Below are 13,965 nucleotides of genomic sequence, written 5' to 3'. Positions count from 1 at the left end.
CGGCCGCAGCACTTTGTCCAGATCAAACATGGCCGCGGGAGGCCTGCTGCGCACACAGCACCTCCCACTGCCTGATTCAAGATCCCCGCTGGAGTGGCGGATACAGGGACACTGGACGCCGAGAGGAAGCTGCCCCAGGTGAGCCGTCCCCCTAATCCCCTTCCCCGAGGGTGCATCACTATTGCCGCCAGCCCCCCCTCCCCCGGCACTCATCACCATCACTGCTACCCCCCCCCCCCAGGGGCACGCATCGCAACTCCTGGCGCCACCAGCCCCCACCCGGTTTTGGGAGCCAATCCGCCCCTGTCGATGCTGGCAGCGGCCATGCTGCATCTGGTAGGATGGCCTTCACTAGGCATGTCTTTCATCAGCCATAATATCAATCATGACACGTGGAAGTGTGCATCGCCGTTGGCATAGCATGTACACACTGGACGATGTGCCCAGTATTTTGGAGGGATCCTTTGGATAAGATGACATACAGATGGAGCGCCTCTCATTCATCACTGTGAATCACCAGAATGCCCCCACTGGCAATCGCTGATGGAGAGGTGCTCCATCTGACTGGGATATGCGAGTGTTTCACACGCACACGCGTCCCAGCCGCTCGGCTTCGGGGAGCGAAAACCCTGCCCGTCTCTGCTTCAAAGAGATGGGTAGGGTTAGGGAGGGGTGCGGGGAGGCGGCAAGGTGGCGGTGGCGAGCTCCGTCGCAAGGCGGGGGCGAGCTGACGGCTGTATGAGCGGCGCTACATCTGTACCATGTGGAGCAGTGATGTTCAACCTTTTCCAACTCTCGGCACACTGATAAGATTTTAACATTGAAAATGCACACCATCAGGACCCCACGGGGGAAAAAAACAACACACAGCATCCACACAGCAATTAAACAACACAGTTGCCCCCACGGATTCAGTATGAAATCCTGGCGGTCGGGATCCCAGCGTTCAAAATCCCGACGCCGGAATGCCGAGAAGGGGGGGGGGACGTGGATCGCCCCCCCCCCTTGCGGGCTCGCTGCGCTCGCCACGCAGTGGGCCCGATGCCTCGCTACGCTCGGCACGCTAATTTATTCTCCCTCCAGGGGTGTCGTGGACACCCACAGAGAGAGAAACTGTCGGGATTCCAGCGTTGGGATTCTGAACGCCGGGATCCCGACTGCCGGGATTTAAACTGCATCCCGCCCCCACAATAGTACAAATATAGTATTTTTGTCACATAAGCAGCAGAAAGAGAAGAGATGATAAGAAAGTAGGGAAATAGATAAAGAATAGGTACTGTATTGTTTATAAACAACAATACAGTATGTGGATAACAAAAAGGTATCTATTCAAAAGGCTAGTACCGGAACAAGTGTGTTTTAACTGGTCATGGTTTTCTATTATATGCGTAAAATGAATATATATATATATATTAGAGATGAGCGGGTCCGGATTCCCGAGATCCGACAGATCCGAATATTGGGGATCCGGGCCAGATCCGAGCCGGCTCGGGAGTTCCCGCCTGAATTCCGGACCAATAACGAGGCCGAACGTCATCATCGCGCTGTCGGATTCTCGCGGGAGCGGGATCTTATAAAAGACGCACGCGCGCCCCGCCATCTTCACTCCAATCTTGGAGAGGGAAGAGGGTGGTTGGGAAGCTCCGTGTGCTCCGTGCTGTGCTCTGTGCCATGTGCTCCGTGACCTGACCTGTGCCCTCACTGCCCTGTGCTGTGCTCCGTGCCATGTGCTCCGTGCTGTGCTGTGCTCCGTGACCTGCCCTGTGCTCCGTGACCTGCCCTGTGCCCTCACTGCCCTGTGCTGTGCTCCGTGACCTGCCCTGTGCCCTCACTGCCCTGTGCTGTGCTCCGTGACCTGCCCTGTGCCCTCACTGCCCTGTGTTGTAGACTTGAGAGTCAGTGACTGTTTATAGGCCTGAGCCCTGTAGTGTGATTTAACTAACTAGGTGCTGCAGTGCTCACACGCACGGGCTGCAGTGTCCACTGTCCAGAGGCTGTCCTGTGGCCCGTGCCCTGTTGTGATTTATTTAGCCCTGAACCCTGTGTTTTTTGTGATTTAACTAACTCAGTGCTGCAGTGCTCACACGCAGGTGTTAAAGTGCTGCTGAGTAGTACACTGTGTACAGGGGCTGCAGTAATACAAGGGGCTGTGTCCAGTGTGACGGCCTATATCTTATCCATTGTCCAGTGTCACGAGTCACTCACGACATATATCCTGTGTCCTGTCCTGTGTGACGACTGACGACATATCCTGTGTCCAGTGTGACGACATATATCCTGTGTCCAGTGTGACGACATATATCCTGTGTCCAGTGTGACAACATATATCCTGTGTCCAGTGTGACAACATATATCCTGTGTCCACTGTGACGACATATATCCATTGTCCAGCGTGACATATATCCAGTGGCCAGCGTGACGACATATATCCAGTGTCCAGTGTGACAACATATATCCAGTCTCCAGTGTGACAACATATATCCAGTCTCCAGTGTGACAACATATATCCAGTCTCCAGTGTGACGACATATATCCTGTGTCCAGTGTGACGACATATATCCTGTGTCCACTGTGACGACATATATCCTGTGTCCACTGTGATGACATATATCCTGTGTCCACTGTGACGACATATATCCAGTGTCCAGTGTGACGACATATATCCAGTGTCCAGTGTGACGACATATATCCAGTGTCCAGTGTGACATGTAACCATTGTGTGACGGCATATATCCTGTGTCCAGGAGTGACATATATTCATTGTCCAGTGTGACGACATATAGCCTTTGTCCAGTGTGATGACATATATCCAGTGTCCAGTGTGACATATCCTGTGTCCAGTGTGACGACATATATCCTGTGTCCAGTGTGACAGGGGCTGTGTCCAGTGTACAGGAGCTGTGTCCAGAGGCTGTGTCCATTGTCCAGGGGCTGTGTCCAGGGTGACAGGCTGTGTCCAGTGTCCAGGGGCAGTGTCCAGGGGCAGTGTCCAAGGGGCTGTGCCCAGTGTGACAGGCTGTGTCCAGTGTTAAGTAAGGAAAATAAATAAAAGTAATAAATAAAATAAAATAAAATAAAAACACATTTTTGGAGGATGATGGAGGAGGAAATAGTGGGAGATCAGCAACCTGATAGAAGTGCTGAAGCTGCTACCACCAGTCATGACAAGGCCGATACCTCTTTGTATTTTTTGCTCTTTGGAGCATTTCTCTTTTTTTGGGATAGTTTATTAAACTGCCACCCTGTCTGCCCCTGCAGTGCCGCTCTGCTTCCAAGATGTGCCAGGTTGGAAGTGTAAGGTCCACATGTACAGTATGTGATGCCCACTGCTGTCGCTTAGCTCAGTCATCCAGCTACCTCGGTATAACCTTTTGGCCCAACTACATTAAATGAAAACAATTTTGTAAGCTGTGAAGTGATCAAAATTGACTAGAAATGAGAGGAAACTAATGTTATTGAGGTCAATAATACTTTAGGGGCAAAAACAGGCCCAAATTCTGTTATTTTAGCCATTTTTAGCATTTTTTCATAAAAATCCAGATCCAAAACCAAAACCAAAACCCACAAGGGTGGTTTTGCCAAAACCAATCCAGATCCAAAACACGAAGGGAGATCCAGATCCAAAACCAAAACCCGAAAAAGTGGCCGCCGCACATCTCTAATATATATATATATATATATATATATATATATATATATATATATATATATATATATATATCAGAATCAGAATCAACTTTATTGGCCATGTATGCTTGCGCACACTAGGAATTTTTTGTGGATTTACAGTGCAGCATCAAGCAGGGATGAAGGTGGGGGGGGGGGGGTGAAGGCATTACATACATTACATTAAGACATTACATGTGGAGAACACATACCCGCCGAGCTGCACAGCGCCTAGGCAGCCATCAGTGGCACCACTGGTCGCTGCAACAGCCAGGAAGGTAGCATTAAGTACAGTTATCACATAGGGAGCACATACCCGCCAAGCTGAACAGCACCTAGGCAGCCATCAGCGGCGCCACTGGTCGCTGAAACAGCCAGGTAGGTAACAATACAAGCAGAGAGACAGTACAGTTATCACACATGGAACATATTTGGCTGAGCTTCACAGCGCCTAGGCAGCCATCAGCGGCGCCATCTTGATCATGCTGCTCAAAGGCAGCAGTAATAATATTATTTTCATGGCAACTGAAGCATGAGTTCGACCGGATGCAGCACTTTTCTTCCAAAGCTGGCACACCCTGCCAGCTTGTTGTTCAAAGGATGTGCAACTAGTGATGGTACAGCATACAGGCTTTGCAAACAGTGGTTACAGAGGTACATGGTACAAATCATTGTAAAGAGACCGTAAACAAAGAAAATACATAGCTTTCATCAGCTTAGAGGCTGAGAGAGATGGTAATTGGTGAAAAATAAAATATATATATGAAAAGAACAAGGGCATGGTCCGCCCTATTGCAAATTCACAATGGGGACTGATGTGGAACATCTGCGCATAAGCACATATGCACATGTGCAGGTCTTTTCTGCGGGTGCCCTTAGGGACTTAGGTGCTTGCAGTGGGGTGGGCGTACAGGAAGCAGGCAGGGAGAGTTCGCTTGTGAATGGGCAGCGTTTCCTGGGCTTACCCACGAAAATGCTGGGTGCGCCCTAGAAAATGCTGGGCATCCCCATGCAAATGGGGGAGCTACCTGGCTTCCATGAGCGTCAGCTGACATCACAGGATGTCAGCTGACCACCCTGTTCACGGAGCAGAGCGACTCTAATCTAAGTCACCAGGGAGTGTATTGGAATAGCAAGTGCTTCAAAAATTTGTGAATGATAAAAACAGATGGAAACGAAAACAAAAATGTAACTCTACTAAAGATTACTGCCAGCATGATCATATCAGAAAAGCATCACCTGATCGAGCATTTATTCTAAATTGAGGTGAACCATCCAATGAATATATAATAGACTCCTGGCCATATTCTCTGGAACGGTCCAAATCAGTTGCATTGAGAAATAGCACGGTAGCACCTGAAGAATGTAAGGAAAAAACACAGTTAATCCTAATGTAAGCTACCTTTGATACTGCACATATGTAAATGGTAAGATATGGAAACTAAAATCCAAATGGGATCAATCACCAAAGTGTTTATTTAAGTCACATGAAAAGCAACACGTTTGGGTAGTTTTGAGAAAGGGCACTTGGCAGCCCAATACATTGTTGTATATTTCAGATCGTTTGGGGATAATTTACTAAGATGGGAGTTTTATTTCACATGGGATGTTGCTATGGACAACCAATCAGAATCTACTTCTCAGTTATTTAGCACATAATAAATAGTATCTTAAAAAAACACTGCCCATAGCAACATCCCATTGGAAATAGAACTCCCATCTTAGTAAATTTCCCAATATATATCTCAAATACAGACCCTCCAACATCTCGGCCACCAAAATCAGTACAGGGGGTGTGGCCATAGATAGGGCGTGGTCATGGGTAAAAGGGGTGTGGTCATGACCCTTTAACTGTCCAGTTCATTTAAAATTTTGACCCTACCTGAGGGTTCCTGATGTTCTAGAAGCGTAGGCGCTGGGCAGGAATCTCCCTATACTGTACTTCTGAAAGTCCCGTCGGCTGTGCGGGGTCTGGCTGGAAAGGAAACTTCAGCCACTGCTAGTCCTTGCTGCGGCACTTCGGTCCCCCTGCTGGTGTCGTCATGCATCCCATTCTTGATCCCGGCAGCGGCTTGTGTCAGTCACTGCAGACTGGCTGCGCACAGCCTGCTGGGACTAGTAGTCTGCCCACAGCTATACTATGAAGTCCCCCAACCGCAGGCTATCCCCGAGCAGAGTGGAGGCGAGTCTGCCGCGTCACCCCGCCCTGTACCCTGGGAGATGTAGTCCAGGCAGGCCTCTCTCCCACGCTCCCTGGGGAGCAGTCGGTGTTGTCCTGAACTACAATTCCCAAAATTCCTCAGAAACCGGTACAATGGGTACTGGCAATTTTAGCCGGTACAGAACGTTAAAAAACGGTACTGTACCGGCTAAATCGGTACAGTTGGAGGGTATGCAAATATACTGTACACTATTTCTAGACACACAGACACACACACACACACACATACAAAGGTGGTTCAGTAAGTAAGGTAACAAGACATCTCACATGTGTACTGTTCTATATTTCATTCTAATTTCCCACCAGAACAGGTATATCGCTGTTTCCCCCTCACTCATAGCCATAAAGTTAGTTACACATTATGCAATATGGTTTATGATTACTATCGCTAAGGATTTTCCCTTTAACTGCCTATGACCCTGGACAAACAATATGGTGCATACATGCTGACTGATATCATTATTGTTATAGTGCTTTAACATTAGATGATATGCACAACAATATCTTTAATGATATTTTTATCGTGCATATAAATAAAAAATCTTCTATAGTATATACGCACCTTTGGGGCCAGATTCAAATATTTTTTGCGCAAGCTTGGGCGCATATGGCTGCCAGCACATGATTTCAGCTCGCAACCGCTGGGGGTGGCAAGCTGAAATGAGCAAAAAGTCACCCATTTGGGTGCACAAATGGGTCATGTCACACTCATTTGTATCGTCAGGTTTAGCCGCAATGCGGCCTAAGCCCGACCTTAATGGGTGCGATCAGCGTGATACTAACATCACTTGCTATCATCGGGCACAATTAAACAATTGAATCTGGCCTTTAAACTCTACCTCATATCAGTAATACTGACTCAACATCAGCAGTAGGATGAAGGGCCTGGCAGAAACATGGTCAAACATTAAGTGGCTTGTGCGATCAGATATCTGCATGTAAAGGGCATATCAGCAGCTGAAATTCATCACCAACTTGCTGGGGCGCAGAATGATGATGTCATCATTTCACAGAAATAGGTTTGGGTTTGCTGTACTGTCTTTGATAACGGCAGAACACAGGTTTAAGATGAGGAATAGGATTTTTGCCACATTGAAGATCTGATTTAAGATAGGACAGCTGCTTATGAGTCAGTGAAGTTGCTGACAAACTGAACATCTCAGTAGGTGCAACAACAGCATTCATGAGCAGCTGTGGTACAGAAAAAGTGTTCATGCTGGGTAGCGAAGCAACTCACAGAAGTTCACAAAAACAATAAGATGGGATTGTCTCTCATATTCAGGAGGAGGGAGTGCAGCATATTGGTACAAGCAAGGATATGTGGGTACATCATGTGACACCGGAAATGAAGCAATTATCCATGACATGGAACCACACATCCTTCTCACCTTTAAAGAAATTCAAACCAATTCCATTAGCAAAGAGGGTTATGGCGAATGTGTTTTTTGGATCATAGGGATGTGCTTCTTGTTTATTTCCTGACCAAGGGTAATTCTGTGAATGCACACTGCTACTGTGACACATTTAGTAAGATGTGGAGCGCAAGTGTTGAGCCTGGGTTTCTGGGAACAACATCATATTGCTGCAGAACATTGTGGGCCACACTCAGCTAACCACACAGGTGAGTTGCTACCATTGGGGGGGGGGGGGGGGTTGGACCATTGAGTTTAATCTCTTTGGACCACTGAAGTGAAGAAGCACCTGGATGGAATGCGATTTGGAACCGAAGGTGAAGTTTAGTAAGCTGCCATGACCTAGCTTCAGGTGTTTGACACAGATTTCTTCTATCCTGGAACAGGCACCAAATAGTCTGTACCAAGGCCATACTGTTATACAGCTATACGTTTTGAATAAATTTACACAATTAGAGATCTTGTTACCTTATTTAATGAACCACTCTTCTATACACTTGTATCGCTCCATCTATCTATCTAGTCTACATCCATATACATCACCTGCCATGATGTTTTCCAGTACTGTAATGACATAAGATGGCCGGCTGAATGTCGGAGGGTTGTCATTCTCATCCTGCACAAGAGAAAGAAAAGTGATTTAATGACATTTATTTGTGTAGCATAAAATTCTGCCCTATCTACTGTCTATACTTGGCAACTTTCAGAATGCCACTTCCAGGTGTCTAATTACAGTATATCATCGGAAACCAAGAACACAATCCAAACAATGTACAAACTGATACTAGACTGCAAAAGCAGTCTGCAAAATCACATCTGCAGGGCCAGTGCCAGGTTTTTCAGAACTCCAGGAAAGATATTCAATCCCGGGTTACAACTATAGGCTGGCCCAATAGCAGCAGGAGATTGTCTACCCCCAAAAGCTCAGCTTACTGTTGCCACCACACCCACACACCAATACCTACTTTCCAGAACCTAAGGTGTGGTGGAGGCCTCTTAGAAGTTCAACACCTGTCGTTTGCATTAAGTTCAACAAGGACGCGTCTCTCGGAGTCATCCTTTATTGTGTGATCGTCATTCTGAGGAGTGCGCCCTAGATTCTGAAGTCCCTAGGCAGCTGCCTAATGGTAGAGTCAGTCCAGAACGTCTGATATGACAACATGCATGCCTCCTTAACCTGATTACAATATTTGTTTAGCTTTCAGCAGAATCCTGGTCAACATAAACAAGTCTGTTTTTCCTTTAAGTTCTGTCTCGGAATGGCAGCAAATCAGCTTGTGGATTGGCCTCAGTTGGTAGAAAATCTAGAGATAGAGGGCGGCGTTCTATCTATCGTTCTATCATATATATTAATGTTTCAGTCCCTATTATCTGCAAGTCTAGCCAAACGCTCGCTCTGTTTTATTACTATGTGAAAAACAGCAGTTTCCGGCTGACAAAAAGGCAACCGGCACTAATATGTTACAGAGAAAATGTGTCACTGTTTTTCTCAGCAAATAAATTAGAGATGCTAAACAGCGACGATTAAGGCCTGGAAACATGTAGACGCATTAGTCGTTCATTCAGATAAAAATTCTAGCACAGTCTCATTTACATTTGACTAAATCCCAAATAACATCTATGTATGTAGGTCTCTTCTTATACATAAGTAGGATTTACTAAACTAAATCTCTATTTATATACACCCCAATTACAGAGTTTTTATGCCCCCTCCTCGTTTTCCTTTTTTGATTGTGCTGAAGAATTTCTTTGGTGAGAAAGACTAAAAGAAGTGACTTGACAGCTACTTTTAACCAGCATCATCCAGCCTCCAAAAAGCCAGTGACCTTTTCAAGTTGGGTTTTTCGACTAAAGTGATTACGCTCTTCAAAGAGCACTTAGGGGAAGTATTTAAACTCTGTCAAACATCCCACGTCCTTTTCTCTCTCTCCCCACCTACCTATTTGATTTCTAATAATCCAATGTTAATTTGTCTCAGCAGAGGCAACACCGCAGAAAGCGAACAATTTCCTTGCAGATGGTAGAGCTTATTCGGGAGACAACATTATTTCCTTCCCCGAGGTCAGGCAATGATTTTAATGCCCGGTTACACTTTGTGTTGTTGAACGAGTCAGCTTATGAAGGTCAGATGTTTCTATTCCCCAAGCTTTTGTCAGATCAAATTAATTGCATGCACTGAATGTCCAGGAGAAGTCAAGCGCTATGATCGGGAGAGGATTTGGCCTTATGAGATGATGACTTCCTGTGAAGTATATACTGTATATTCTAGTGACAATCGGGTCTGACAGAGGACAATTCTACTATGGTGAAAATGTACTAACAGTGTATAAGTGATTTGTTTATTTAAGTTATTACAAGGTAAATGGATAAATAGTAATATATTAAAGTATACAATGGCTGATGCATAGGGATGACCCGCAGTTGGGATGCCGGCTTTAAGAATACTAGTCAGATCGCTTAGAGTCTTTAGACATGAGCCCTTCACTCCCCAATAAATTTCTTTGGAAGTGAAAGTACGGGTTCATTGTGCAGCTGTCCCCCATTAGGGTTAATACATTAATAAACAATTGTTGAGGGCAGGGCATAAAGTGGTCATGCAGAGGTGGAGGAACTCATTTCTCTATGTCACCTAATTACAACACCTCCTTTCTCCCCAATAGACAGAGAGAGGGCCAGTGGTAGGGTTTTTGGCATCCCCCTGCAAACTAAAATGCTTTTCTGTGCAGTGCCAATGTACAGGTTAAAATGTTCCACCTCACCATTAGAGGCGGTGGAACTAAGTTCCACCCCATCCCCCCTCACTTTAACCCCTGGTTGAGGAAAATAATAAGAATAGATGGACAGATAAGTATCTAGGAGCCACAAGTGCAGAAATTGCAGAGGATCTCCACCAACATCCAAGCTTTACCCATTCCACCTTGCAAACATATGTCCCAGAAGCTTCAGTGTGGTAAGAACTCCTCGGTGTGCTCCAGAGGCTGGCAGCTTATCAATGCTGCAGTAACGGGAACATATATTCGGATTCAGTATTGAATCCCGGCGGTCGGGATCCCGGCGTTCAGAATCCCGACGCCGGAATCCCGACAGCCGAAATGCCGACAAGGGGGGGACGTAGATCGCCCCCCCTTGCGGGCTCGCTGCGCTCGCCACGCAGCGGGCCCGGTGCCTCGCTACGCTTGGCACACTAATTTATTCTCCCTCCAGGGGTGTCGTGGACACCCCAGGAGGGAGAAAGTGTCGGCATTTCGGCGGTCGGGATTCCGAACGCCGGGATCCCGACCGCCGGGATTGTAACTGCATCCCATATATTCAAACCACCAATAACACTGGATACCCGTTATATGGATAAGTCTGTAAACTTAAGCGTTATTAGTAAGAATCCAGGAAGTATTAATGTTCTGCTGAAAACACAGTGATATTCGGCTTCGCGCATATATCCATCTATTAAAAAAAGGCTCCGCAACGCTAATGTTTTTGCACACTTTTATGCTAGGTAAAACTAGCTATGTTATGAATACATCTTGATCAAGCCATTGATTCAATTTCCTCCATAATGCTTCAAATATATTTGAAATACCATAAAAACATTAAAGCGGGTGGGATTTCCTAAACAAAAAATGCGGTAAAACCCTGTTTTCTGGGTTTTTACCACATTTTTCAAATTCACTAAAGCCCCTCTAAGCAGGGCTTCGCAGCGGGAGTTACTGTATGCCAAGTCAAGCTGATGTAACCCCATAGAAGCCCATGGGCTTCTCTTTGCAGCACCGCTGTGTGAATGATCCCACCCAGCATGCCCCACTGCCGCCAGCTACTGTACACATGCCCAGTTGGACTTCCCCGTTAGAAACAAGGAAGTCCAGGCAGTAGTGGGGATTGCAAAGGGCAGCTCTTCTCAGGAGAGCTGCTTTGCATTGCTCAACGCATATGTTAGTACATATGCAATGAGCATCGGCACGATGGGCGGCAGGATGTACCGCTGCAGCTTGGTGCATCCTGCCCAGCTTCTGTTACCAGCACCCTACAAGCCACATACAGGCAGCATCAGAGTAGTGACAGTGACACACCCTTGGACTTCTGACCTGGGCACCAGCAGACGTTGCACACATTGCTGCCTTCAGAAATTGTGAAGCCAAGAACTGAGGAAATAGGCAGAACCAACAGAACCCCCCCCACACCCCTCCCCCAGTTAGGAGCGGAGTATAATGTAGGTGGTGCTATAAGAGGGGTGGGGTATAAATTGGTGTGTAAACCTGTTTTTAAAAAATTGACATTGCTTTGGCTGTGGGCAGGTGCTATTATAACATGTCAACACATAAATACCCTCATGGCAGCTCCACCGCACTCACACACATATACCCCAACCACCTCTCCCTCTTACACACAAATATATACCCTAGCTACCAACTTCTCACACATATATGCTCCTGCCCCATCCTCCTCCCTCTCATAACTATACCCCAATATATATACCCTCATTTATATACCTCAATACTGCCGATACATCTACCTCCTACAGATATACCCTATGCCCAGCCATCTACATCTCACTGATAAAACCTAGTAGGACAGCCATGATCATGCAGACATAAATTTACCTTATCTCTGAATACCATTAAATGTGTTGCTTCTTTGTATTCCTAGGGATTTGTTCATATAGTACATATTGGCAGTTGCTTTGACTTCTCCATGATGGTAGCCATTTTGATGAAGACATTTATATACATTCATCCGCAGCTGCAGAGCCAGCCAGCGTCCCCTGGGCCAGAAGTACTAAGCCTTGAAAAAAGTGATGAAATGGAGAGTGATAAACAACCAGCCAATCAATTTCTGCCTGACATTTTTCAAACCCAGCCTGTAACATGGCAGGTAGGAGCTGATTAGCTGGTTGTTTATCACTCTCCATTTCATCACTTTTCAAGCTTAGTACATCTGGCCTCCTGTCCGAGACCAGGACAAGAGTACCTGCAGTCCCCCCTGATGGCGCATCATCAATAGTTACAGCCCTAAAATCAATTCATCGTTTCAGGATAGCCCACCATGGTCATTGGATCAATATCAACCAATCATTCATTAAGATTCTGCTTAAATTGGAGGTGCTATTCTGTGTTATTCGCAATACGTTTTCATTTGGTAACAGACTATCAGTCAAAGCCAAGGCAAAGTTACAAATCTAAAGGCGGCATAGAGTTTTATATTTTGCAAATTGCTCACTTAGAGTATGAAAATAAATCTGCAGCCACTAAAACACTATAAAATATAAAAGCTTAAAAGCTTTTTGGATCAAATAAACATTTATTTTTTAGTTTAGACATTTTTTAAATGGTAAAATGTACATTATTAAGACCACGGATATATGTATCTATGTGTATATATATATATATATATATATATATATATATATATATATATATATATATATAAAAAGGAATGAAGACAAACAGCGGCACTCAAACGGGATTTTGTAAAGCGTGTATTGTAGAAAAAGGTTTTTCGTTTTTCCTACAATACAATAAAATCCCGTTTGAGTGCCGCTGTTTGTCTTATTTTCTGTCCACAAAATTTATCCGGAAGGCACCAGGGTAACTGAACCCAGCTGAGGGAGTGCCAGGCCAAAACACAGAACTCTGTGTATATATATATATATATATATATATATATATATATATATATATATATATATATATATATATATATACATATATATATATATACGGATATTTTATGTACTGCAGCTACTTGTAAATGTTGAAAATACAACTTGAACTGTACCTACAATTATCCTTTAATGAGATGCAGTTAACAGAAAATATATTTGTTCATGCTCAGATCTGCTTGTTTCTCTGACAACTCAGAATTAATCAATGCTCACTAGTTACTGTACATTGATCTAATAAATATGCTAGATTTGGAAGAAAAGTCAAGCATTTTTTGAGATACCAAAGCTTCCACACTCTCCTTCTGTAATCTATGTCAAGATGACCACCCACACAACATTGCGACTGCCATGGCTCATATCAGATGTGCTGCGTAATGCCTGCTTCTTGCAGCAACAGCTAATTGATCTGGATAAATCAAACTAATGTTTTTTGGTAAGCAAAAATAGATTTTAGCGCCCCTTGCTGTGAATATTGTGGGTGAAGCTACAATGTGAAGGGGGTTTAATGCTCATTGCCAAGAGGGATTAAATGCTCATTGATTGCCACAGGGTAGTTAAATGTTTGTTGCCACAGGGTAGATCATGGGTGGGCAACAGGCGGCCCGCGGGCTGCATGCGGCCCGCGAAACCCTCGCGTCTGGCCCGGCCACTTCCGAGTCCAGCACAATGACAAGAGGCCCCCCACAATATTGATAATAGGAACGGTGAGGTCCCGCCGCTGCCGATGCATGACCGGCGACTCTCCATCCCCGCACAGCATTACTGGGAGTGTGGGAGGGGTCATGCGGCCGCCGCACCAACCAATGGCGTCCCCTCCCACACTCCCAGTAATGCTGAGCGGGGATGGCGCGGTCATGCATCGGCAGCGGCAGGACTATTCAGCAGCAACGCATACACTTAAAGTCAGGATTCTCCTTGCCTGACTACCCTCTGGCTGGCTAAGCAGACTCCACCAAGCGCTGCTGCAGTCAATGTTCAATAAGTAAATATATTATACAGTATCTTGTATG

General features: G+C 45.5%; 1 protein-coding gene across 3 annotated transcripts in view; it reads right to left on the bottom strand.

Moving 5' to 3' along the window:
- CDH23 (cadherin related 23) overlaps nucleotides 1-13,965 on the bottom strand; it is a 914,269-nt gene that overhangs the window by 298,733 nt on the left and 601,571 nt on the right. For all 3 annotated transcript variants that reach the window (XM_083146306.1, XM_083146304.1, XM_083146305.1), the window contains exons 18-19: nucleotides 7,843-7,915; nucleotides 4,906-5,022 (exon numbers count right to left, since the gene is read on the bottom strand). In XM_083146306.1, the coding sequence (XP_083002432.1) occupies nucleotides 4,906-5,022; nucleotides 7,843-7,915 (190 nt within the window). The remainder of the gene's footprint in view (nucleotides 1-4,905; nucleotides 5,023-7,842; nucleotides 7,916-13,965) is intronic.

Source organism: Crinia signifera, chromosome 6, assembly GCF_055691185.1.
Source record: "Crinia signifera chromosome 6, ASM5569118v1, whole genome shotgun sequence".
Taxonomy (NCBI): Eukaryota; Metazoa; Chordata; class Amphibia; order Anura; family Myobatrachidae; genus Crinia; species Crinia signifera.
Note: the sequence above shows the minus strand (reverse complement) of the source record. Positions and strands in the feature narration are given on the sequence as shown.